At 47.4% G+C, this 24,924-nt stretch overlaps 2 protein-coding genes across 3 annotated transcripts in view; one reads left to right on the top strand and one right to left on the bottom strand.

Annotated features, from left to right (window-relative positions):
• The first annotated feature begins 189 nt into the window (after positions 1-189).
• On the top strand, positions 190-7,568 carry XKR8 (XK related 8). Its single transcript, XM_056846418.1, has 3 exons — positions 190-500; positions 4,158-4,354; positions 6,826-7,568. The coding sequence occupies exons 1-3, from the start codon at positions 190-192 to the stop codon at positions 7,566-7,568; spliced, it is 1,251 nt and encodes a 416-aa protein (XP_056702396.1).
• A 6,771-nt stretch (positions 7,569-14,339) lies between these two features.
• EYA3 (EYA transcriptional coactivator and phosphatase 3) overlaps positions 14,340-24,924 on the bottom strand; it is a 61,182-nt gene continuing 50,597 nt past the window's right edge. For both annotated transcript variants that reach the window (XM_056847331.1, XM_056847332.1), the window contains 10 exons: positions 24,105-24,288; positions 23,046-23,185; positions 22,205-22,288; positions 21,603-21,692; positions 21,307-21,365; positions 20,522-20,679; positions 18,533-18,647; positions 15,014-15,135; positions 14,564-14,664; positions 14,340-14,439 (listed from right to left, as the gene is read on the bottom strand). In XM_056847331.1, the coding sequence (XP_056703309.1) occupies positions 14,359-14,439; positions 14,564-14,664; positions 15,014-15,135; positions 18,533-18,647; positions 20,522-20,679; positions 21,307-21,365; positions 21,603-21,692; positions 22,205-22,288; positions 23,046-23,185; positions 24,105-24,288 (1,134 nt within the window). In that variant the 3' untranslated portion in view covers positions 14,340-14,358. The remainder of the gene's footprint in view (positions 14,440-14,563; positions 14,665-15,013; positions 15,136-18,532; positions 18,648-20,521; positions 20,680-21,306; positions 21,366-21,602; positions 21,693-22,204; positions 22,289-23,045; positions 23,186-24,104; positions 24,289-24,924) is intronic.

Here is a 24,924-nt window from a genome sequence, read left to right as displayed (position 1 = left end):
ATCCTCCCCCGGGATCGCTTTCTCCAAGCCGGCCGGGAGCAGGGCCGGGGAAGAGCTGCGTCGATCCCCTCGCCGTCTTGCCACAGGGGAAGGGGCTTCTGCCGCCCGCCGCAGCTCCTCCCGGCGATCCTGCGCGCGGGGGGCGAAGATCCCGGCCGGATCCCCCGCCCCGACCTCCTTCCCCGAGCCATGGCGTGGTCCATGCGCATCCCGCCGTCGACGCCTCGGTACCGTTGCCGGGACCTGCTCTTCGCCTCGATGGGCACGGCGGCCTTCCTGGTCGACCTGGCCGCCGACGCGTGGGTCGCCGCCAGCTACCTGCGGGCCGGGCATGACTCGTGGGGCGGCCTGGTGCTGGCCCTCCTGGGCCTCTCCTCGCTGGCCACGCAGCTCTTCAGCTGGGCCTGGTACCGGAGCGACCCGAAGGAGCTGCGCCGGGACCCGCTCGGGGACCAGACCCTGCTCGCGCTACATCTCCTGCAGCTGGGGTACCTGTACAGGTAAGGGGAACTGGTACCCAGCAGGGCGATGGGGTCGGTTCTGCTCCTGCGCCCGCCAGAGGAAGCTGGTTCGAAGAGTGGTCAGCTGCAGGACTGCAGTCCAAGCTCTGCTCACGACCTGAGTTCGATCCCGACGGAAGTCGGTTGCAGGTCGCCGGCTCCAGGTGGACTCAGCCTTCCATCCTTCCGAGGTCGGTCAAATGAGGACCCAGCTTGCTGGGGGTAAAGGGAAGATGACTGGGGAAGGCCCTGGCAACCCACCCCGTAAACACAGTCTGCCTTGGAAACGTCGGGATGCGACGTCACCCCCGTGGGTCAGGAATGACCCGGTGCTTGCACAGGGGACCTTTACCTTTACGTTTTTAAACAATAGACTGTAAAAAAATATCTGTCAATGTCTTCCACAAAAAACCCAAATCAGTGGGTTATAGATCAAATCAAGCCTGAATTGAGGCTGTCGTACTTTGGTCACATTATGAGAAGGCAAGAGTCACTGGAAAAGACAGTCATCCTAGGAAAAGTGGAGGGCAGCAGGAAAAGAGAAAGACCCAACAAGAGATGGATTGACTCAATAAAGGAAGCCATGATTCATAGGGTCGCCATGAGTCGGAAGCGACTTGACGGCACTTAACACACACACAATGTCTGCCTCAAAAGTTGTCCAGGGTGTCTCTCAGTGTAGAAACAATAATAAAATAAATATTCCCACCCTCCCCAAAATTACAGTAACAGGCAGGTTTGCCTCTCTGGTAAAGAGACGTTTTTGTGCTTGTCTCTAAGGGAAGAGGCCTGGGTGAGCCTTCCTCAGGAGGGAGCCTTGGAACCAGGGGGCTACCATTGAAAAGGCCCCGCATTTTAGGAGTCAGTTTGTTCTCTAGGAGTAAAGCCCTCCATCTCAGCCCGTTAAGGGTAGAAACATAAGATCTGGAAGGGACCACAAGGGTAGGGTTGCCCACCTCCAGGTACTAGCTGGAGAGCTGCTATTACAGCTGGTCTCCAGCTGATAGAGATCAGTTCCCCTGGAGAAAATGGCTGCTTTGACAATTGGACTTTATGGCATTGAAGTCCCTCCCCTTCCAAAACCCTCCCCTCCTCAGGCTCCGCCCCAAAAACCTCCTGCCCGTGACGAAGAGGGACCTGGCAACCCTACACAAGGGTCATCTAGTCCAACCTCCTGCACAACGTAGGAAATTCACAACTACCTCCCCCCAGTGACCCTGCTCTATGCCCAGAGGAAGGCAAAAAAAACCTCCAGGATCCCTGGCTAATCTGTCATGGAGGACAATTCCAACGTGGCGATGGGCATTTCCCTGGGCATGTAAGAAAGGGCCACGAGAGCCAAGCACTGATTCATCCCTTCCTGCCCTCCCTCTCATGTTCTGCCTAAGTTCACAGCATCTTCCTCGGTTATCTCAGAATACTTCCCCAGTTGTCGGCAGTCTTGTTGTTAATGGTTTCCGAGGGTAGCAGAGTTGGTCTGCAGTAGAACAGCTCGATTTGAGTCTAGTAGAACCTTAGAGACCAACAAGATCTTTGGGGTATACGTTTTTGTGATTCAAAGGGGATGGACTAAAACGAAGGACAGGCTAGCCCACTAGAAACAATGGGAGAGGCTGCACAGCCCATTGAAGATAATGGGAGCCAGGACTGCCCGTTGACTTGCATGAAATAGGTTACAGCACAAAAAAGAGTTGCAAAGAAAATGTGGAATGGATGTTCCAGTAAGGTCTCTGAGCCTAGCTACATTACGCTGGGACTGGGATGACAGCCCCCAGAGTTGAATGACAGCCCCTGAGACTAGCAGAAGTGTTCTGGGACCGGAATAACAGGGGCTGACATTCCACTTTGGGGGCTGTCATTCCAATCCCAGAGTAATGTAGCTAAGCCCAGAGACCTTAATGGAATATCCCATTCCACATTTTCCTTGCAACTCTTTTTGTGCTGTAACCTATTTCAATGGAGCCCATGCAAGTCAATGGGCAGTCCTGGCTCCCATTTTCTTCAATAGGCCATGCAGCCTCTCCCATTGTTTCTAATGGGCTAGCTTGTCCTTCGTTTTAGTCCATCCCGATTCAAAGCTCCCTTTGTCAGATACCTTGAAATCTTGCATCCCTAAAATCTTGTTGGTCTCTGAAGTTCTACTGGACTCAAATCTTGTTGTTTTTAATGGCACTCTGACAAAGGTGAGTGATTTTTAAAAAATAATCTTATACTTGAGCTTTTAATTAGGCATTGCTTTTAATCAGGCATTGCAACAAGGGTGTGCAAGTTCAGGACCACAGATGGGAAGAGGGGATAGGGAGATGTGAGGTTTGTTTGATGCACATCCTGGCATGTGGAGGGTGGAGTATCTCTGGATCAGAGAGGTGTTGCAACAGTAAAGCTGATGCTTTCAGTCATATGGCAGCTTCTCCAGATTACTCGAGGCTGCTCTAATAGCACTTGCATAATATTTCTCTTCCCGCTGACATTTTGGTTCATCACATTGTCTAAAGGCCCCACTGCACTCACTAGCGGGGAAGGTGTAGAGGTTGCTGTGATAGCAAAATTGAACCTCCATGTTCAGAGGCAGTATACCACCACCATTAAATGCATAAAAATCAGGTCAGGCTGTGTTCATGCCCCCGATATTCACCGTGGGATCTGTTTCACTGCGTTGTGGGAGAGGGGAAGGATGCTGAATTGTTTTCCTGATCCCTTACTATATACATGCTTGCAAATAATCACTGGCTGATGGCCTGGAGCATGTATAAATTGCATCCAAACAATTTTCCGCTGGCTGGGAAGAGGCTTCTAGTTTTGTAAACTCTGGTCACACCCGGGCTTAATTACCTGCAGGGATAGGGGGGAAAACTCAGCCCAGAACGTATTCAGCTGCCATAAAGGCATCCCTTACTTATCTCCTTTACTGAAAAAAGGTTTCTGGCCACACCCGGGCTTAATCACCTGGAAACAAAGGAGGAACAGGACTTCAGCCCCAACCAAGATGTTTCCTACACATCTCCCCTGCTAGCTCTACTACCGAACGGGCGCTTTCACGCATGCTGAATAATGCACGTTCAATGCACTTTAACAATTGTTTGCAAGTGGATTTTGCCCTTTCACACAGGCCATTTTTGCATGGTAATTAGCAGCGCGTTCCAGGCTGAATTGCCCCGCATATTTTTTTTGAATTGTGCATGCTGAACCGTCATTCCAGAAGTGACTGCGAAGCCAGCGCTTACCTGCTTCGCATTACTAAAGAGGCCATTCAACGCGACCTTTGGTGTTTGCCCGCAAAGAATCCCCTCAAGGAACCATGCAAAACAACAGAGGCGCGTTAGCTATGCATATGCTAATAGCTATGCAAACAGGAACAAAGGAGCAGGCGAGTGGGGGGGAGTGGAACTTCTCCTTTTGCGTTGGGACCGTGAAAAGGCATTTTTAAAGTCACATTTTAAAAAAGCTTTGAGGGAGCATCAAAATTGTCCATGCAAAAATCGCCACAGTAAAATCCAGCTTCAAAGTGCATTGAAAGAGGATTGAAAGTGCATTATTTGGCATGTGCGAAAGTGCCCGTATCCTCACCTGAGACTTGCCCAAAAAATATTCTGCTGAGCTGGTATTTTGTGTCGAACTGATTCTCAGCAATCAACTGCATTGCTGCCCACGTTGCAGGTGTCTCCATGTCCTGAAGGTTGGTTTTAAGGTGTGCCGGAATGAAGCTGCAACAGAGGTCGAGCGGGGCTACGCCGTTTTCCTCTCCCACGACATCAGCTTGCTGCGCCTGTTCGAGACCTTCTTGGAAAGCGCCCCACAGCTCACCCTCGGGGTCTACATTATCCTACACACGGGTAAAGCAGAGACGTTTCAGAGTGAGTGACTTGCGTTCCGGCGACAGGCCCTGCTTCTGGCATTCAGGGGCCAGAAAGCAGGTTTTTCCAGGGGTTTGGGCTGCATCTGCTACAGCGGTGGATGTTTCACTAGCATGAGAGAGCCCGCTTGGTGTAGTGGTTAAGAGCGGTGGTTTGGAGCGGTGGACTCTGATCTGGAGAACCGGCTTTGATGCCCCACTCCTCCACGAGTGGCGGAGGCTAATCTGGCAAACTGGATTTGTTTCCCCATTCCTCCACATGAAGCCAGCTGGGTGACCTTGGGCTAGTCACACTCTCTCAGCCCCACCTACCTCACAGGGTGTCTGTTGTGGGGAGGGGAAGGTGCTTGTAAGCTGGTTTGATTCTTCCTTAAGTGGTAGAAAAAGTCGGCATATAAAAACCAACTCCTCTTCTTCTATTATGGTGTAACGGTGTTTTTAAAAAATATGCACAGTGGAGATCTTATTGGCTGTGCAGATTTTTTAAACACTGCTTTGGCAGCAGTGGCCACCATACCACAAGTACCTTTGCTGCATGACCGAAGATATGCGAGAAAGTTCACACGAAAACATTTTAAAGCCACAGGCTCATTTTAAAAGGCTTCCTGTTAAACACAGCTTCTGCTTGGAATGTTAAAGGCTTACTGTTAGAACTGTGCATAACCTCACTCCCTGATATTTTGCTGCTGGCTCTGCCCCTTTTGGCAGCCATTCTGTGATTGCGCTCCCCACCCCGTGTCAGTTTTTAAGGTGCCTGACGGCTGAAAAATGTTGGGGACCCCTGCTCAGTATATGGCTCAGTATAGAACCAGATATGGCCCTTTAAAGGAGAAGAAGAAGAAGAGTTGGTTTTTATACGCCGACTGTCTCTACCAGTTAAGGGAGATTCAAACCAGCTTACAATCACCTTCCCCTCCCCACAACAGACACCCTGAGAGGTAGGTGGGGCTGAGAGAGCTCTAACAGAGCTGTAACTTGCCAAAGGTCACCCAGCTGGCTTCATGTGTGGGGAAACAAATCCAGTTCACCAGATTAGTGTCCACCGCTCATGTGGAGGAGTGGGGGAAATCAAACCCGGTTCTCCAGGTCAGACTCCACCACTCCAAACCACCGCTCTTAACCACTACACCACGCTGGAGAAAATGAAACCTTTTAGGTTATTTTTGCAAGGGTAGGCAGAATGCTAGAAGAACTGGGATGTGAAGGGAGTGGCAGGCAAAGATTTTTATGAGTATAAAGTGCTTCTTAGAGACACTTAACGGAAAGGGAAATAAGAGAAGTGAGCCATTGTCAGGAATCCTAGTACAAACCATTAACAGATTTATGCCAGTGACCATGCACAGATTTATGTATGCTGGGTGCTCCTGTATATAGTTTTTAGTTATTGTGAGACCTCAAAATAACTAGTGTTGAGACTGTGGAAACGTTTTAGATTATTAATCCACATGTTGTTAAATTGTGTCGCTTTAGTTATGCAAATAGATTCCTTATACTGGCTCTTTGATCTTTTGTTCCGAATACCGGCAGCAGGTTGGCTCTCTAACTATAAAAGGTTGACCTCTTTGCTACAGCCATCCATTTGCAACTGGATCAGCTCATCCACACAGGAGATTCACTGTGCAATCTTTGTGTGGAAAAACGGGTCTAGAAATCTTCCCAGCCGAGCTGTGAAAGCAAAGGCTGAGACCGATATTTGCCTAATCAATATTTCTTGGCTACACATAGATGCTGTTTTTGGCCTCATCTAAAACTGAGATGGTACAGTGGTGTGGTGGTAGAGAGGGCTGTACCATTTCAGGGTGGAGAGCATCCAATTTTTGTGTTTTCCGGTAAAAGCTTTCTGCAAATAAAAGTCGAGCACATCACACAGACAGGTCCTAGCTTAGCCTTTTGGATGCTGTGCTAGATTTCCACTTAGATGGAATGATTAATGTTCGGGAACCTGTAACCCCCTCCGCCTTGTGGTGTGAACTGGTACGTTCCATTGGACCACCTGACTATTTTGTGAGCATGTTCCAAGCTCTCCATAAGTCCAGAACCCCTAGAAATTATGATTCCTGAGATTTCCCTTTGGTATTACTTTTCAAGCCTATCCTTGCCATAAAGACTAGCAAATTGCCTTTGAAAAATACACCCTTATTTATTTAACCATTCCTTAACTTATAGGGCGCTTTCACACATGCTGAATAATGCACTTTCAGTCTACTTTCAATGCACTTTAATGATCGTCTGCAAATGGATTTTGCCGTTTCACACAGTAAAATCCAGCTGCAAAGTGCGTTGAAAGTGGATTAAAAGTGCATTGTTCGCCATGTGTGAAAGTGCCCATAGTGTACTTTAAAGGTGGCCCTTTCTTCCATACACAAAACCTGTGATTCTCGAGATACTGACTTTTGCACCCTATCCACTGTGTTGCGTGAGGCTTATCATCCATCATCTCAGGGCTGCCCTCTCTCCTTGCTCTCGTTACAGTGCTCGGAATTTGCACCTCTTTTGTATGCATCGCCTGGGCCCTTCTGGATTACCACCAGTCCCTGCGCACCTTCCTACGGGAAAAGCACAAACTGGGCCTCCTTTCCTCGGCCATCTACTTCCTGTGGAACTTCCTGTTGGTGTGCCCCCGCATCCTGTCCCTGGCCCTCTTCACCGCCCTCTTCCCCAGCTACATTTTCCTGCACTTCCTGGGCGTCTGGTTGGCCATGTTCCTCTGGGTTTCGCTGCAGGGCACGGACTTCATGGAGCATGCTGGCTTTGAGTGGCTTTATCGGGCGGTAGTGGCCGTCATCCTCTATTTCTGCTGGTTCAACATAGCCGAGGGGAAGACACGCTACCGCTGCGCCATTTACTACACGTTCCTGGCGCTGGACAGTGCTCTCCTCACCTTCTTCTGGGTCTGGTACAACCGTCCATTAAGCTGGGACTCCCCTGTGCAGTACGCTCTCCTCGCCGCCGTGCCCTGCTACATCCTCGGAATCCTTCTGCGATGTATCTACTATCAAAGTTGTCACCCCACGCGGCAGGCTGTGCCCCCTGCCGCTTATGATGAAGTAGACGTCAGAGGACTAGCAGGCGAAGATGTGGCTGTTTTCCAGCAAGAGCTGGTTGTAGGCCTCGTCAACCAGCGGACGTACAAACTCTCACAATACTTCTTTGCTGGCCTCTCGCGGGACTTTGAGCCCAGCTGCCTACAGGTGCCCCCAGAGACACTAGCTTGAACCACATTGGTGAACCATTTTTGCTCCTCTGGAGCCCAGCTGTTAAATGCTGCCTCCAAGAAATGCAGCAGAAACAAATCCTGAACAGGGAATCCCAGGATGAGATCCCTGTGATCTAGGGAGAAGTTTGTGGCCATGTCCACTTGGTACCCGTTACAGCCCTGAGAACATTTGCAATGAAATTCATACCAGTGACTCTCCCATCCTTTGTTTCTTCTCTTTGCTGCTAGATTGACTTGGCCATGCCTAAGGCATCCCTGACCTGTGTATCGGGTACCATGGGAACAAAGGAGAGATGACCTTCAGAGGTGTCCTAAGAACACTTCACTGAAACCCAGCATGTGTTCTCAGGGCTGTGATTTTTCCTTCAAGGGCATACTCAATCTCCTCCTGGAGTATGAAAAACAATCTTGAGTGACTGTTGGGCCTTTGAAGAGGCCAAGGTCGTGCAAGGTAATTTTAGCTGCCCCTTGATGAGATAGAGGCCCAGTATAAAGATGGCACTGGTGCCCATGCAATTACCCTGTGTGTGAAAATAGTGCAATGCACCATGCCCATAACCCTGCTGTCTGGCATGGTTTTGTTGTTTTCATATAAAGTTTGAGAGGAGTAGAACACTTGATAAACACACTTTAGGATGGCAGATAATAAGAATGACAACTAATGCCTGGTTTAAACAATGCCAGGGGAGGGGAAGTCACACAGGGAAGTTCTCAGGTAGCCAGTGTATTTAAACTGGGCCACTGCACGTGTGTTAGTGCTCCAGCCGATTGCCTGCCTAGACTCGGAATCTCTGGCACGCTAACACTGCATGCGTAATGGCCGACGGCCCAGTTTAAATAAAACGCTTCGGATGATGCGGTATCGCTCAGTTCTTCAAATCAGGCCCGAGTCATTTGCCCCTGAATAAGATTCCTGGATTCTAAACGTGTTGCGGTCCTGTTAAATTGTTCGGCTGGCTTCTTTTGCCCTTCCCTCCTTCAGCATCCTTTTGTTGTCCGGTTTGACTCCTTTAACATTAAGCTGGGCCGGTGTGCCCCCTGCAGACGTTTCCACAGCCTCACAACTAAGCGGGTCGTCCCAGAACGTCCCATGTTCGGAGTAGCGCTCAAGGCGGCCTGCATTTATTTATTTTTTGCCTGTGATTAATTTAACTGCCGCAGTTTCTTTTTAGTGTCGTCAAAAATACGAAGCCTCTGTGTTAATAGGCAAAAAAGCTACACAAAAATCGACACAGAAAGGCAGTTAATAACCTCCATAACCAATATAACATTATCAACTCTTCCAAGAGTCGTGGAGTCTTGGGACTCGTGTTGACTTGGAATTCTCATGTGTAGTTTGAAAAATCAGATTCTCTGATGTGAATGATTTGTCTGTGATATGTAGAAGCTATATGTTATTTCTGTGATAGAGCTGATAACATTATATTGGTATTGAGGTTATTACTATCTGTGTTGAATTTGGTTTAGCGGTTTCTTTCTCAGCTGTTTACAAGACCAGGCTGTGGGGGGGGTGGGAGCCCAAAGGCCAAGCAGAGTGTTACATGGAAGGTGGGGAAGTGGGGAGAAGTGAGAAGGAGACTTCTTAACCCTTTTCCCTCAGGCTTTTCCCACACTCAGTTACCCCCCACCCGAGGGAAACAGACCATTCTTCAATTCACAAGGGGCAAAAACGCATGGTCACTTTAGCCTCCTTTATTCCCTGTTTCAGCCAGGATTTAGCCAGGATCGAACACACGTTCGGCAATCCTGGCTGAAACAGGGAATAAAGGAGGCTAAAGCGACCATGCGTTTACGCCCAAGCACTCCCATGGCTATCGACCCATTGTTATACATGTTCAAGTGTCCATTTGGCTGTCAGTGCAGAATGTTAACTTATTGGCCCTACATGAAGAGGTTTTGACAAAAATAAAGCGTTTCTAGTATGGCTGGAGTCCCTCACTATCAGCACTCGTACAGAAGTATTCCGAAGGCTCTTTCTGGGGGCTCCAGTGTCAGACTGGAAATGCTTCCAGTTACCTCAGACTGGTAGCCAAAAAAAGTTGCAGCAACTATGGGTGGAAGGTATATTGTGCTTGAACATCAAGAAAAACGTCCTTATTTAGAAGAGTTGGTTTTCATATCTTGCTTTTTCTCTACCTTTAAGGAGTCTCAAAGAGATTTACAATTGCCTTCCCTTCCTCTCCCCACAACAGACACCCTGTAAGGTAGGTGGGGCTGAGAGAGTGTGACTAGCCCAAGATCACCCAACTGGTTTCATGTGGAGGAGTGGGGAATCGAACCTGGTTCTCCAAGTTAGAGTCCACCGCTCTTAGCCACTACACCACACTGGCTCTCTTCACTTTATTTATACCCTGCCTTTCTCCCCACTGGGGACCCAAAGCGGCATACATTTTTGTCTTCTCCATCTTAATCACAACAACCCTGTAAGGTAGGTTAGGCTGTGCACTGGGACTGGCCCACACTTCCATGGCAGAGTGGGGATTTAAGCCTGGGCTTCCCAGATCCTAGTCTGACGCTCTAACCCTCCACTACACTAGATCTCTGGTAAAAGTAGATTGACAGTGGCATCAGTTACTGATAGGAAGGGATCTTCCTGTCTCAAGACCTTGAGGCAGAGGCTGGACAGTCATTGGTTGGGGATGCTCTGTTTGAATTTTCTGCGCTGAGCAGGTGGTTGGACTGGACGACCCCCTAAGAACCCTTCCCACGCTAGGCTTTTACGACTGACCTCCCTGGGTAAAATCAGCAGCTGCTTTGAATTAAACCCCTACTCACCAGGTGACTTTGGGCCAGCCTCCGCTTTCTCCGAGAACAGTTGTGGAGCTCAAAATTGGCAGGGAGAAGCCGTGGCTTAGGGGCAGAGTGTCTGCTCAGACTGTAGAAGGTTCGGTCCTTGTCATCTCTAGCTGAAAGGACTGGGTAGGAGGGAACGTGGGCAACTTGCACCTGTGGAAACCACTGCCTGCTGAGCTGGGCAAGAGTGAGGTTGAAGGCCCAGCTTCATGTGTACCTTTACTTGAACTGGGCGGAAGGGTGAGATTGAAATGCGGTCCGATGGTTCTAATGTAACCCCATAAGGCAGGTTATGCCTTTGAGCCTCCGGGCACCGTTGACAATCTGACACTGGGTTGTGGGGGCAACCACAAAATGGCCACCATGGGAGGCAGAGACAAAGCACACAGACAGACTTTCTCTACCACTTAAGGAAGAATCAAACCGGCTTACAATCCCCTTCCCTTCCCCTCCCCACAACAGACACCCTGTGAGATAGGTGGGGCTGAGAGAGCTCTAAGAGAGCTGTGACTAGCCCAAGGTCACGCAGCTGGCTTCACCTGTGTGTGTGTGTATAAAGTGCCATCAAGTCACACCCGACTTATGGCGACCCCTTTTTGGGGTTTTCATGGCAAGAGACTAACAGAGGTGGTTTGCCAGTGCCTTCCTCTGCACAGCAACCCTGGTATTCCTTGGTGGTCTCCCATCCAAATACTAACCAGGGCTGACCCTACTTAGCTTCTGAGATCTGACGAGATCAGGCTAGCCTGGGCCATCCAGGTCAGGGTGCTTCACCTGTAGGAGCAGGGAGCGGTGGACTCTGATCTGGAGAACAGGGTTCGATTCCCCACTCCTCCACATGAGCGGCGGAGGCTAATCTGGTGAACTGGATTTGTTTCCCTGCTCCTACAGGTGAAGCAGGGAAACAAATCCAGTTCACCAGATTAGCCTCCGCCGCTCATGTGGAGGAGTGGGGAATCGAACCCGGTTCTCCAGATCAGAGTCCACCGCTCCAAACCACTACACCATAAAACCAATACTGTGGTGGCAGCTGCTGCCAGTGCATTGTTTAATCTGTACAACCAGACAGATCTTCACTGGCCAATCAGAAGCCATGCTGCGCAGGAGACCTACCTGGCTACACCCACTTTCCAAAAACAGTTGGTGGGCATCACATTGCGGACCTATGCCATAATGCATCCAAGCCTGCATGCGGGGAGAAGTACGATCTTCCCAATTCATCCTGAGTCGTTTCTGGACTGAATTTTCAGAATGAAGGAAGAGGACGCTTTTCTTTTTTTAACAGAAAATAAAAGACTTTATTTTTTTTCCAGTTTACAGGACACTTCCCATTACATAGAACATGATGTTCAAGGAGTCTTTAGCCATTAATGCCCTCCTGTCAAAACCGCAAGCACAGGCTGACGCCAGTTCTCCCTGAAACTGGACGTCTGAGGGACCCTGAGGGAGAGAACCGGCATTTCTAGGGGACACCAGCACGCACATGGATCTCTGTGGTAGCCTCTGCCACCAACTTGGAGGGATGGGGGGCGGGGGCGGGGGGCGGAAGAGAGTTATTAGGGTCATAATGAAAACAAACCAAGTCGGACGGCTGCTTGTTATAGGAAACCGCATCACGGTGGGGCCAGTTCACACTTGAATGCTATACGGAGAAATCTATGGAAAAGAACTGAAAACAACCAAAGGCAACCACACACACACAAAACCCCCCAAAAAATTTCCAAATTTTTTTCTGAAGACCCAACAGAAATGCAACCGGGGAGCTGAGTAACGTGAGAACCAGGACAGCTTTTATTAACGTGGAAAATTGTAACAATTACCTGAGGGAAATCAGTTCATTGACATAGAGGGGCAAGGAGGAGACACTGTATAAATATGGATATCTGAGGCAAAAACAACCTCCACGCACAGCCAAAAAGGGTTTGCAGCAGTACTGGTGCCTTCTGAAAGGCTCTCTTAAGTCAAACGAACAATGCCCGCTGCTTTCCAGGCCGCTTGGCACCTCGGCCCACTAAGTCAATTGAGAGCACTCCTTGTTTAATGGTGAAATAAGGAACTTGGAAGGTTGAGGGGCTGCATGCAACTCCCTTTACGCAGCTGCTGACGCGTTTAGGAGACTAGGTGGAAGGTTAAGGCACGGAGTTGATCCTAAAGCCCACGCCGACTCGCGCCTTCGCTATGAATCTCAGGAGCGCCCCCGTCAAGCTAGAAACCTGGCCTGCTTTTGCAGAATAGCGAAAATGCACAAGAGTGAGGAATTACAGAACCAAGTCTCCTTGTATAATACAGCAGAGATTTAGGGCTTCCTTTGCTTCCAGGGAGGGAGTGTGTGCTTTCATTCTGCTCAGGACCTGCTGTGTTGCCAGCAACCAACTCTGAAGAGATGCTAGCTGCCTAAAATATATGAAAGCAAGGAAGTCTCGTGGCAAGAAAGCAGAGAAGCGTCTTCCAAGATGCACGCGTCCCTGCCCAGAATCGACCCCCGTCTAGGTTATACTCAGGTGGATCCAACCATCCTCCAAGCGGCCCCCCTCCTAAAGAAACTTTCTCCAACTTAAATGGCTCTTCCTCCGACGGAAGAGCCACTTAAGTTGGAGGAAGGCTTCCAACTTTGCTCAGAGGAGTGAAAGGATGGGGGGGAGGGGGAGGATCCACCTCACTGTGATCCTGAAAGAAAAGCAAAAAGCAATCGCCATGCTGTCTTCCTGGTCAGAAACAGCAGAGTTTATCCCCAAAAGCAAAGGAGTTCTTGTTTGGACTCCTTGCTGCGTCTACTTTACTGCTCCAAGAATTTGTGCACAAGGGACCATCAGCAAGCCACCAAGGCATGCAAGGGAATCAGCAATAGGGGCATCTTTCCAAGAGATTGCAGACTGGGGACCATCAGCAGGAAGCCACTAAGGCATGAGGGAATCAGCAACAGGGGCATCTTTCTTGGGTGCTGAATTGATCTGGCAGTATGACTTGACATTAACGGTGACTTTGTAAAGGACGACTGAAATGGAATCTTGCTGCAGTAAGGAGCCAGATTGCTGCGTGAAGGAAAAGTGGGTACTTTCCTGTTTGGATTTCTGGGCCTCAGCCACAGCAGCGCCAAAAATAATAATAATGGGGCTTTCCTTCTGCTCAGTGCATACAGTGCGGGTGCTGGAAAGAGGGATGAAGTCAGGACATCCAACATGGTTATGTACCAGCCGTTTCCTCTTCCGCTGCTCAGGGAATTCCCATCGGCCACGTCCTATCCCACTGCAGCGCTCTGACTGGTAGTTAAGCAGGCGTTCGCTGGAGAAAGATGCTCCGAAGGGTCCGGATGCGCTCTCACGGCCGTCCCATCATGGTGCCAATGACGAAAGGAGCCAGCCGTATTGCCAGGCAGACTGGCATAGAGGAGCTCGTCCCCCCCACCCCCTGCCTCCCCCCTCTTCTCCCAGAACACAGAAGGTCGTCGCGCGGCCTTTGGGTGAATGTCGACAGGCTGCTGTTGTTTTAAGCTTCTGCAAGAAGGGAAAGTTTCTGAACCTTCCCCCCCCCCTGTACAAAAATAAACATCTATTCAACTTCCTTTTTTGTTTCGGAAAGCTAGAGAGGAGCCGGGAGGTGATGAAAGTTACTCTACAAAAGTTGTCTTTTCTTTTATCATAATACCACAAAAAAGGCTGCACAGTGAGTTAGGTCTATCGCTGCTGGAGGCTCCCCACCCGGGATGCTCTGCTCGGTCCCAGAAACCCCCTTCACCCCAAACAGAGGACGATTAAAGCTCCAGAAACTATATGCCAAGGCGACAGCGGCGGCTTACCGGGTGGAACTCCCGCCCCACCGCCAGCGGCTGTCCTGGGGAAAGCGACAGGGTGGCGCCTCCTACTGTACACTTCCGCTATCTAGATTTCTTCTTGATGGGGGAAAAAAAAAAGAGCCAGTCCCCAAGCAGGCTCTCGGTAACAGCCGAGCGGGGCCGTTCGGGCGGCCATGCGCCAATTTTGCCATTGCTCAGCTCCTCACAGGAAGTCCAGTTCAAGGGCCTGGTGAAGGGACACCAGGTCGGCGTGGTTCGTGATCCTCCAAAAGGGCATATTGTGCTGTAAAGAGAGACAAGGCGCAGTTAAACAAAACGCGGGCTGCTTCGCGCAGGCCAAGCACGGGAAGGCTCGAGTTCTCTATTCTGAGTAGGTGGTGGCCAGGAAAGATCCAGCCCATAGTTACCTGCTTGGCTGCCATCTCTTCATCACGCCCATCTCCGATCACCACGTACGTCACCTTCTTCCCAAACCGGGACACGATCCTTTCGAAACAGCTCTCTTTACCTGTCAGGAAACAACCCACACCCTTTTTGGGATGGTGTCCGAGGAACGTCACAGGTGCCAACGTGGGGGGAGGGTGTCTAACCTCAGCAGCTGGGTTCCGACCCAAATACTTGCCAGCTTCCAAGATGACACCAAGTACGTCATTCGCACGCTTTGGGAAATTGTGTTATGGAATCATAAGGGTTAGAAAGAATAGTCGGACTGGGTCCTCAAAATACAATCTTGCTGTCTCCAACCCACACCATCCGATGTTCTGAAATCTTTCCTCGATCTCCCTCTCTGCACCAGACCATACTGCACTCTCTGACACCATGCAGGCCAGGAGCCCTCAAGACACGAGGGAACTTACCTATTTTTGTTGCGCTATAAATATTTTCAATTGGAAACACTTCGCCTAATCCGTACAGCAAGACCTTGGCCAGGGCTGGTACTAGCTGGGTGGTGGTTATTAGAACGTTCACACAGTTCTTCCTAGAGGGGAACATGAGACAGTAAGTTAAACAAAAGAAGTTCTAAGACAGCCCCTGCCACACAGTTCTACAAACAAGAAATATTTGGATGCTATAAATGCTAGAAAGGGCTCCAGGAAGAAAGTTCCTGGAGGCTCCAGATTCAGATTTATTATTAATATGGCAAAGCCATATATTATAATTATATCACCACATAGTACTCTGTGTGTGTGTGTGTGTGTGTGTGTTAAGTGCCGTCAAGTCGCTTCCGACTCATGGCGACCCTATGAATCAGTGTCCTCCAAAATGTCCTGTCTTTGACAGCCTTGCTCAGATCTTGTAAACTAGGGGTTGTGGCTTCCTTTATTGAGTCAAATATATTACTATATATTACACAAACATCTACTATATAGGGGACTATATTTGGATAAAGATAAGGATTATCAGGATTATCAGAAGCCACTAAGGTTAGAACTCTACTATTAACGGCAAATGCAAGTGCTCATTTGATGATTATATGTTCCCTTCTCCAATGCTAAGCAGGGCAGATGACCCTTACAATGCCAATGACATTTTAAAAAATCATTCACAGTTCCCCCTAGATCAACCCTTCTTGCTAAATGACATGGAAAGCCTTCATGACTATTCAACCGATGAATATTTGGATGTTCGTACCTCATTTCTCTCCCCAAAGAGGATCTCACCATACCTGACAACATGGTTCTCACCTCCTACGTCTTATCCTCACAACAGCCCTGTGAGGTAGGCAAGGCTCAGCGTGCCTGACTGGCCCAAGGTCACCAAGTGAATCTCCATTTCTACTCATGTCTGATGAAGGAGCTTTGACTCTCAAAAGCTTATACCCAGAAACTCTTGTCACTCAGGTGCTACTGGACTCGAATCTAACTGTTCTACTGCAGACCGACACGGCCACCCTCTGAACCTAGTTAGGACTAACTGTGGTCAACAAACCAGCTTCAGATCCTGGCTTGATGGGCTCTAACTAACCACAATTAGTGGAGCAGCCTGCACTCAATCACACTAACCACAGTTCGTTTAGTTAAACCATGGTTTTGCCGGTTCTATGAAAAAAGCCCACAAGAAAAAAGCCCACAAGAAAATTGCCCACAGAAAAAACCCACGGTCATAAATGCACACAAGAAAAAAGCCCACATGGAAAAAAGCCCACATGGAAGAAAGGCCACAAGGAAGAAAGCGCACATGGAAAAAAGCCCACACAGAAAAATACTCAAAGTAGAAAAATTTCTATATTCACAATATGTTTGGAAGCAAACATCTTGTTTAAAATGATGAGTACCTTCATAGTCCATTTGAAAGGCCATCCGTTACCTTGACAACAAATGGCTTCCTGAGTACTTTCAATTCAGAGAAGCAAGGCGTTACCTCTGGAGTTCTCACACAGATGTGGGCCCCTGGAGTCCAGGGAGTCTACCACCAAGAAAGCCAATAGGTAGACCTGGCCTCCCGATGGGACAGCTGGAGGCCAGGTCTACCAAGAGGCTTTTATGGCGGTAGACCAGGCCTCCAGATGAGGACTCCGGATGGGGGGCAGGGGGATGGCAGGGAGGTGTGCCAGAGGCCTACTTCCAACTGTTGTGAAGGATTTCACAACGCTCTTAATTCCCTGCTCCACTGCAGTCATCCCAGTGTGTGGTTTCTATTTGATGGACTGCAGAGGGACCTGGCTTGCCACAAATTAACATTGGCTAATGCACAACGGAAAAAAGCCCACATGGGGAAAAGCTTACACAGAAAAATACTCACATTTGAATACTTAATATTATTTATTTGTTTTGTTTTTAAAAAATTACAGCCATAACATAATTTTTACAACCCATAACATAACTTTCACAACTATTAACATTAACAATTACTTAATAAAAAATAACTAGATCAGAAAGAACCATATTTTATTATTTCCAAATCATGAAAAATGCTATTTGTACTGGTATGATAATACCTGATAATTACTCATTTTTTATTCTTACATTTCACATTAATTTTATTCACACTTCTATAAAAGTCTCTTATTTGTTATTTAACTATATACTTTATTCCTTTACAGTGATTATTTGACATGAAATTAAAGCTATTTCACTGTTTTTATATCGCTGCCAGCTGTTGAAAACAAACCCGGAATGAATGGGGACCCCCTGGATTAAATGAGGGACCAACATTCAATAATAAATCGAGTAAATAATAATTCAGATATCAATCTTTACTGCAAATTAGCCAATCTCTTTAAGTAAGTTTATCTTCCACCTGCTCATACTTCCTACACAGAAGTGTGAATAAAATTAATGTGAAATGTAAGAATAAAAAATGAATAATTATCAGGTATTATCATACCAGTACAAATAGTGTTTTTCATGATTTGGAAATAATAAAATATGGTTCTTTCTGATCTAGTTATTTTTTATTAAGTAAATGTTAATAGTTGCGAAAGTTATGTTATGGGTTGTAAAAATTATGTTATGGCTGTAATTTTTAAAAAACAAAATAAATAAGTAATATTAAGTATTCAAATGTGAGTATTTTTCTGTGTGGGCTTTTCCCTATGTGGGCTTCTTTCCGTGTGGGCCTTTTCCCATGTGGGCCTTTTTCCGTGTGGGCTTTTTTCTTGTGTGCATTTATGACCGTGGGGTTTTTTTTGTGAGCAATTTTCTTGTGGGCTTTTTCATGTGGGTTTTTTCTGGTTACCGGTTTTGCGCAATATCAGAATCGAGCCACAGAAAAAGAGAACGCAGTTCCATTCTGCCATTCCAGCCCATCAAAGCAGGCGATATGAAGTCGCTAATCGATTGTAGAACTTTACACATAGACACCAACAGTGCTAGGGTGCTGCACAGATCTGTAAAAATCAGTAGCAGCTTTAACACAGATTATTATGGCCTAGCATGGTGTAGTGGTTAAGAGCGGTGGTTTGGAGTGGTGGACTCGAATCTGGTGAACCGGGTTTGATTCCCCACTCCTCCACATGAGCGGCGGACTCTTATCTGGTGAACCAGGTTGGTTTCCCCACTCCTACACATGAAGCCAGCTGGGTGACCTTGGGCCAGTCACAGTTCTCTCAGAACTCTCTCAGCCCCACCTACCTCACAAAGTGTCTGCTGTGGGGAGGGGAAGGGAAGGAGATTGTAAGCCAGTTTGATTCTCCTTCAAAGGTAGAGAAAGTTGGCATATAAAAACCAGCTCTTCTTCTCCTTTTGGGTAGCTGGGCACCCAGATTAAGTTTCTCCACTCAGGCACAGCAGCAGTTCAAGGAAAACATGAACCACATCACAGCACATGTCCCCCTGGAAACACTCCATGATGTCTGTTCCAATGGATGGAAGGACCCAGGCTGTACTCCCGTTTGTATTGGAAGAGGCCCAAGCAGCAGGCGCCCATGGCCATACCTGGACTGAATGAGAAGGAGGGACTTCAGTGCTGTTCCCAGCCAGGAGTCTGTTAATACTTCTATGTCTTCCCGTAATCTCTGCAACGCTTCCTTCTTCTCGGGGCTGAGGAGGGCTGTTAAAAGGCAGGCAGATAAGGCAAGGACATTAGAAACATCGAACTTCAAGTCATTCTATTGGAGCACGGAGAGAACGGACCCAATTCTGCAATTTTTAGCAACCACGTCACACTACACTGGTTTAAATGTCATCGTTCGGCATCCTATTCTGCGTACCTTAGCGAGAGACATGGAACAGGACATTTTTGGGATGCACCCCCCCCCCCGACTTGCGGAACTCCCTGCCCCAAGAAATCCACCTTACTGTCTTACTATCGCTCCTCTGGAAGCTGTTAAATATATTGGTTATTATTTTGTTTTATTATCTTAGTTTTATTATCTTATTTGATTTCATGCAGCGCTGGCACTCAGCTGGGTTTTCACTGTTTGATGTTTCTATGTCTTGTATCGCTGTTTAGCGAATCTGCTGTTCTATGTTTGTTCTGATGGTCTATTTATTGGGGTGGACCAATAAGAAAGAGGGGATATCCATTTCCCAATAATAAGCGTAAGAAACTGGACACAACCAGGCCCAGTGAATGGCCTGGGTCTATCAGATGCTGCAGCAGTGCTGCAGTTAGCAGTCATGGGCATCAGCAGCAATTAGAACGGCCGCTTCATGTGACAATAGAATGCACGCAGACTAAAGATGCTTTTAAAAACAGGGGAATGGCATCATAATAAGGTCGCCCACTTGGATCACCTCTCTCCCTTTTTTGTCAGCTGGTCTTCCAGCTCCATCAAATTCAGACTCGGCTTATATGACGTTGAACAAGGGTGCCAGGACGCTGGCCAAGTCTTACAGTAACATCTCTCCCTATGGGGATCCCACTGGGAGCCAAAGATCGAATCAGAAGAAAATTTAAATCTCAGCGTGTCAGAATGTTTTCATGCTTACATTTTGAATTTTGCAATCTGATGTTTGCTGTATATTGACTATGTTGGCAGGCCCCCCCTGAGCCTGGCTTGGCGGGGAGAGGACGGGGTATAAATAAAAGTTTATTAATTATTATTATTATTTAAGGACAGTGAGCCAGTGCACAGTAAGCGGGCAGAGGGCTGGGCCAGAATTTGGGAGACCTGCAGCGTGATCCTAAACAGAGTTGTGTGTATGTTAAGTGCCGTAAAGTCGCTTCCGACTCATGGCGACCCTATGAATGAAAGTCCTCCAAAATGTCCTATCTTTGACAGCCTTGCTCAGATCTTGCAAATTGAGGGCTGTGGCTTCCTTTATTGAGTCAGTCCATCTCTTGTTGGGTCTTCCTCTTTTCCTGCTGCCCTCCACTTTTCCTAGCATTACTGTCTTTTCCAGTGACTCTTGTCGTCTCATGATGTGACCAAAATACGATCACCTCAGTTTAGTCATTTTAGCTTCCAGGGACAGTTCAGGCTTGATTTGATCTATAACCCACTGATTTGTTTTTGTTTTTGTCAGTCCAGGGTATCCGTAACACTCTCCTCCAACACCACATTTCAAAGGAATCTATTTTCTTCCTATCAGCTTTCTTCACTGTCCAGCTTTCACACATATACATAGTAACAGGGAATACGATGGCATGAATTAACCTAGTCTTGCTGGCCAGTGACACATCCTTACACTTCAAAATCTTTTCTAGCTCCTTCATGGCTGCCCTTCCAAGTTACACCTTTCTAAACACACTGACCTCAGTGGGCTTAGAAGGGTGTAACTGCACTTGGGATGGTGCTGCTGGGTGCCTTTGGGCCAGTCATTCCCTGCCTAGCCTACCTCACAGAACAGTGGAGAGGATAACATAAGGGAGGGAAGGTCACGGCCATCCACTCCTTGGAAGAAAGGCAAGATTAAGATTCCCCAGCTTCGCGCTCTCTGCCTCGGCTGAAAGCTGGGACACGAAATGTGGCCCGCACTCACCCCCCACGTTGTTTTTGTATTTGTCATAGACCTCGCGCACTTTCCGGTAGCGGAAGGCCAGTTTCCTCATCCAGTCCACTCCGCCCTGGACGCCCACTGAGCCGTGGTTGCCGTTGCTTCCTGAGCCGCTGAAACCATCCGTGGCAAAATTGTAGTTACTATGACAAAACACACACACACTTTGGATTACAAAAAGAGAGGCTTGAGGTACCCTTACGGTGACACAAGCGTTCACAGAATAGAGCCCCCGCAGTTTCAGATTATAGTGAAACATATTAAGCTTATTAAATTATAAACTTACAAAATTACCATCAATAGTACTAATAAATACACAAATTGATTCATCTACACCCAAACAAGGTTTCTTCTTGCTTACAAAGTCCTCCTCTTTTTTCTTGTAATCCTTCCTATTTATAATATCATAATCATACTCATTGAAGAGCCCCATGGCAGAATGGTAAGCTGCAGTACTGCAGTCCAAGCTCTGCTCACGACCTGAGTTTGATCCCAATGGAAGTCAGTTTCAGGTAGCCGGATCAAGGTTGACTCAGCCTCCCATCCTCCCGAGGTCGGTAAAATGAGTACCCAGCTTACGACAACTGGGGCAGGCAATGGCAAACCACCCCGCAAACAAAGTCTGCCTAGTAAACGTCGGGATGTGATGTCACCCCATGCGTCAGGAATGACGTTTGGAGGTGGGGTAAAGGAAGCCCCCCTTTTCAAATATATTGATTCAATTATAGAACACGAGGCAGAATGAAGTGCACAAAATCAAAACGTATCACCTTAAATCTTGCCTATTGTCATCGGATGCAACGTCTTCCACGTGGACTTGGTCGCATTCCTGTAAGAGAGCACACGAAGCGAGATCTTGTGAGTGAATCTATTTTCTGGGTGCCAGAAGGCAAAGGCAGCCAGACCAGGACATGGCACAAATCAGCACAGAGACCAGCTGCTACGGTTTCAGTTCACACTGATTCCCTGTAGCATCTGCTTTGCTCCTCAAATCCAGTAAATATCGATATGGTACCTGTCGTCCACTATGATGGTTTAAGGTTACAATACAGAAGGCGATACGCACCTCTAAGTCATTGAAAAATAAGTGTGTATCAGCCACTTCAAAAATCATTTCCTCCATAGTCAAACCAGAGCCGATCACTAGAGTTGGATCCTAGGACAGAAAACAAAGCAATGGTTTTTGTGCTTTAAAACTTTCAGATTGAGTAGCCGATGTTTCTAATGTAAAAGGAGAGACCCTTTAAGAACCCGGGAGCTATTCTATATCAGAGTAGCTGGGACAAAACCAAGGAATACTCTGCCAAGCTGTCTGCCTGTATCATGCGAGATTTTCCACTCATATTACAGAGAGAATGCTGTGATTGTAATTTCCTGATCTCTCTGACAAGGATATGACTAGATGGCTACCAAATCCCCTACAACATGCATATACTCATAGGAATGATTGAATGAATGGTTTATAATTATACAGACCAGCATAATAATACATACGATATCAAATACAATAGTTAGGCAATATGCACTTAACATATTCTCAGAAAGAAAACATAATAAGCAATCAAGTATAAAGTGTTCCCTGATATCTCCATGCAAGATCTGGTATATGAGGTTTTAGCAGAAACAGCTGAGAAACACTGCCACGAAAACAAACACAGCGCCTCATACCTTCCCATATTTCTGGGCATATGATCCAGTAAGAAGAGAATGAAATATTATGATGGTTTCATCCAAGTCCCACAGGAACACTCTCTGAGGAAGGAATCACAAAAGGGAGGTTAAAAGTGTTGGGATTTTTCAACGGCCAAAAACACCTTCTTGTTTCAGCAATGGGGTCTGAGACTTCTTCCAGAAGAGTTTTAATAGGGGTTTGCATGTGAGTGTGTCTTCTTCAGGAGTGACAACACGTAAAATGAAAGGGTGTTGAGATCTCAGCCTGGCGAGCTACCGTGCTCAGGCCACGCAGCTTCTTCAAAGGTAGAAGGGAACAAAGAGGTGTGTGACTTTGGGCCCCTGTGACTGGCAGACAGTATGAAGCCTCTGGATTGGTTGGGCCTAGCATAACTACAAGAAGCCTGGCTTTCCGCCTTTGCAGGATCAACAGATTTTTTTTCCCTTGGAGGTTTCTCTCACCTCTACAGGTGATTTTCAAGTCACAGAATCAGAGTTGGAAGGGGCCTTATAGGCCATCTAGTCCAACCCCTTGCTTAATGAAGGATCAGCCCAGAGCATCGCTGACAAGTGTTTGTCCAGCCTCAGCTTAAAGACTGCCAGTGAGGGGGAGTTCACCACTTCCCTAGGTAGCCGATTCCAACTGGAGTCCTATCCTCTGCTGTCAACAGGAACAGCTCCCTGCCCTCCTTTGAATACCTCACTTTTTGTTTACATACTTCCAACCACCCCCCCTCTCATTCAAGTATCTTGTCCTCTGCCTGAAAGGGAAAGAGAGCACAGTCTGTAGCAGCTTTGTATACAGAGAAAGAACAGAGGAAAAAGGCTGGACACCAACTTCCAGTTCGTTGTCCTGCGGTGAAGAAGAGTCTGCTTTCCTCTTGCCTCTGTTTTTCCCCGTTGCATTTTTCCTAGACTGCTCGTCTAGATCTTTACTAGCAGTTGCTCTTAGCAATGAGGGACTCGTTGATGGATCTCCTAGAAGGAAAACAAGACGTAATTCGCATCATAAGAGTTTATCTTTTAAAGCTTTTTTTGGGGGGGGGTAGGGAAAGAGACACACATTAGACGAACAGTCTGCTTTCTCTAACAATGCATTTATTTTTAAAGCCGCAAGGGTTCACTATGGTTGTTTATGCATGGGAGTTTTACCTGAGGTTCGTTGCTTGCAGGACCCACGCTTTCCTGTTGGGAATCTGTGCACCAGCAGTCTCCAAGCTCAAATCAAGTCCCCTCCCCTTTAAATGCTGCTTTGTAATTGGCTTGCTTTGTAGAGCTTACTGTGAGAGAAAATTTAACTCCCCAAAACTCAACTGCCACATTAAAAAGAATCTTAAGAACAAAAAATGGAGCAATCTGAAAGGGGGGAAGAGAAATGCAAGCCTCAGTTTTAAAAATGCCTTTCTTCTGCTCAGAAAGAGCTCCGAGGAAGCAGGAAGCATTTTAATCCCCGCCTCTTTACACACTATTTTGTAACTGGCTGTGAGAGAAACCAAGCTTGCCTGTCCCGCACTTTGCCTTATGCACGGGGATTTCACCCAGGCTGAGCTCAGGGGAGAGGGAAGAATCGGGTCAACAGAGGAACGGGAAGTCCCAGGATTTGTGAGGGCTGGCAGCGAGGTTATCTCTAATGGAGGGAAAACTCATGCATTACTCCAAGGAATAACCAAGACAGACCAGGGGCAAATGTGAGTGAAAGTACCCATGCATAAACGACCTATGACGTAGTATGATATCCTCAGCATTCCTTTCCAGGGGGCAAAAATGGCCCCCGTTCCATAAACAAGCCTCCCCCCACAACTTCTACCCCCGCACACATGCCAGAAATTCTATAGAAGCGGGAAGGAACACACAGAAACACCTGGAAATCAGTCCTTTCCCCCACTGCCTTCATTACCAGAGGAATGTCTCTGCGCCGTCTGAGTAGGCACCATGGCGTTGGGTTTTTCAGAAGGATACGTGGACGTCGCTAAGGTGGAACTCTCTGTGCTGCTGTCTGCTTGTGCTATCACTCCAAAGCTAGAACTCGAGAAATATGGCTGGTATTGACTTTGGCCGAGGATGGTGTACGTAGGATAATCCTGTCGAAAGGAAGAGTCAAAGAGGGCAAGGGACAAAAACAAACCCACGGCTCCCCGGAACAGCGAAACAAAATCCCAACTCTGAACACCCTTTGATTCCCTTGTTAGTGGATTGTCCCTGACCTCTCAGAAAACATAGTCTAGAGCTCCTTTTGTCAGACACAATACCAAATTTATCTGTTAGTATGGCTAGATTTGCCTGGCTGGCAACAAAAATAAGACAAAATGCATTTAAGGCTCTAGAATAACCAATCTATGATTAGAATCTCTACTGTTTTATGTATACTTTGGAGAATTTTATCCCTTTATTCCAGTTTTTAATCTCCACTACATCTTTATCTTTTGTATTATCAGTTCATAACTATTTATGTTGATATTTAATTACATTTTTTGGGGATATTTGATGGTCTACTCTATGACTACGAATAAAGTCTGTTGTTGTTGTTCGGCAATTTAATGCCTACCATCAGCAAGGCAACCCTAAAGCGATTGTTACGGATCCATGCTTGCAAATGAGCCCTGAGTTCCAAGCTCCCCAAATATCAGAGCTTATGGGGCTGCTACATACTCAGCTCCTGTGTGACTGGGCTACCCTGGTTACTTCAACGGGAGGGGCGACTCAGCACAGCCTGTGTT

Source organism: Euleptes europaea, chromosome 3 (genome assembly GCF_029931775.1).
Source record: "Euleptes europaea isolate rEulEur1 chromosome 3, rEulEur1.hap1, whole genome shotgun sequence".
Lineage (NCBI taxonomy): Eukaryota > Metazoa > Chordata > Lepidosauria > Squamata > Sphaerodactylidae > Euleptes > Euleptes europaea.
Note: the sequence above shows the minus strand (reverse complement) of the source record. Positions and strands in the feature narration are given on the sequence as shown.

Coding starts and splice junctions, on each gene's coding strand:
- XKR8 (XM_056846418.1), top strand. CDS start 190: ATGGCGTGGTCCATGCGCATCCCGCCGTCGACGCCTCGGTACCGTTGC. Junction 501..4,157: donor CAGCTGGGGTACCTGTACAG/GTAAGGGGAACT, acceptor CCCACGTTGCAG/GTGTCTCCATGTCCTGAAGG. Junction 4,355..6,825: donor TAAAGCAGAGACGTTTCAGA/GTGAGTGACTTG, acceptor CTCTCGTTACAG/TGCTCGGAATTTGCACCTCT.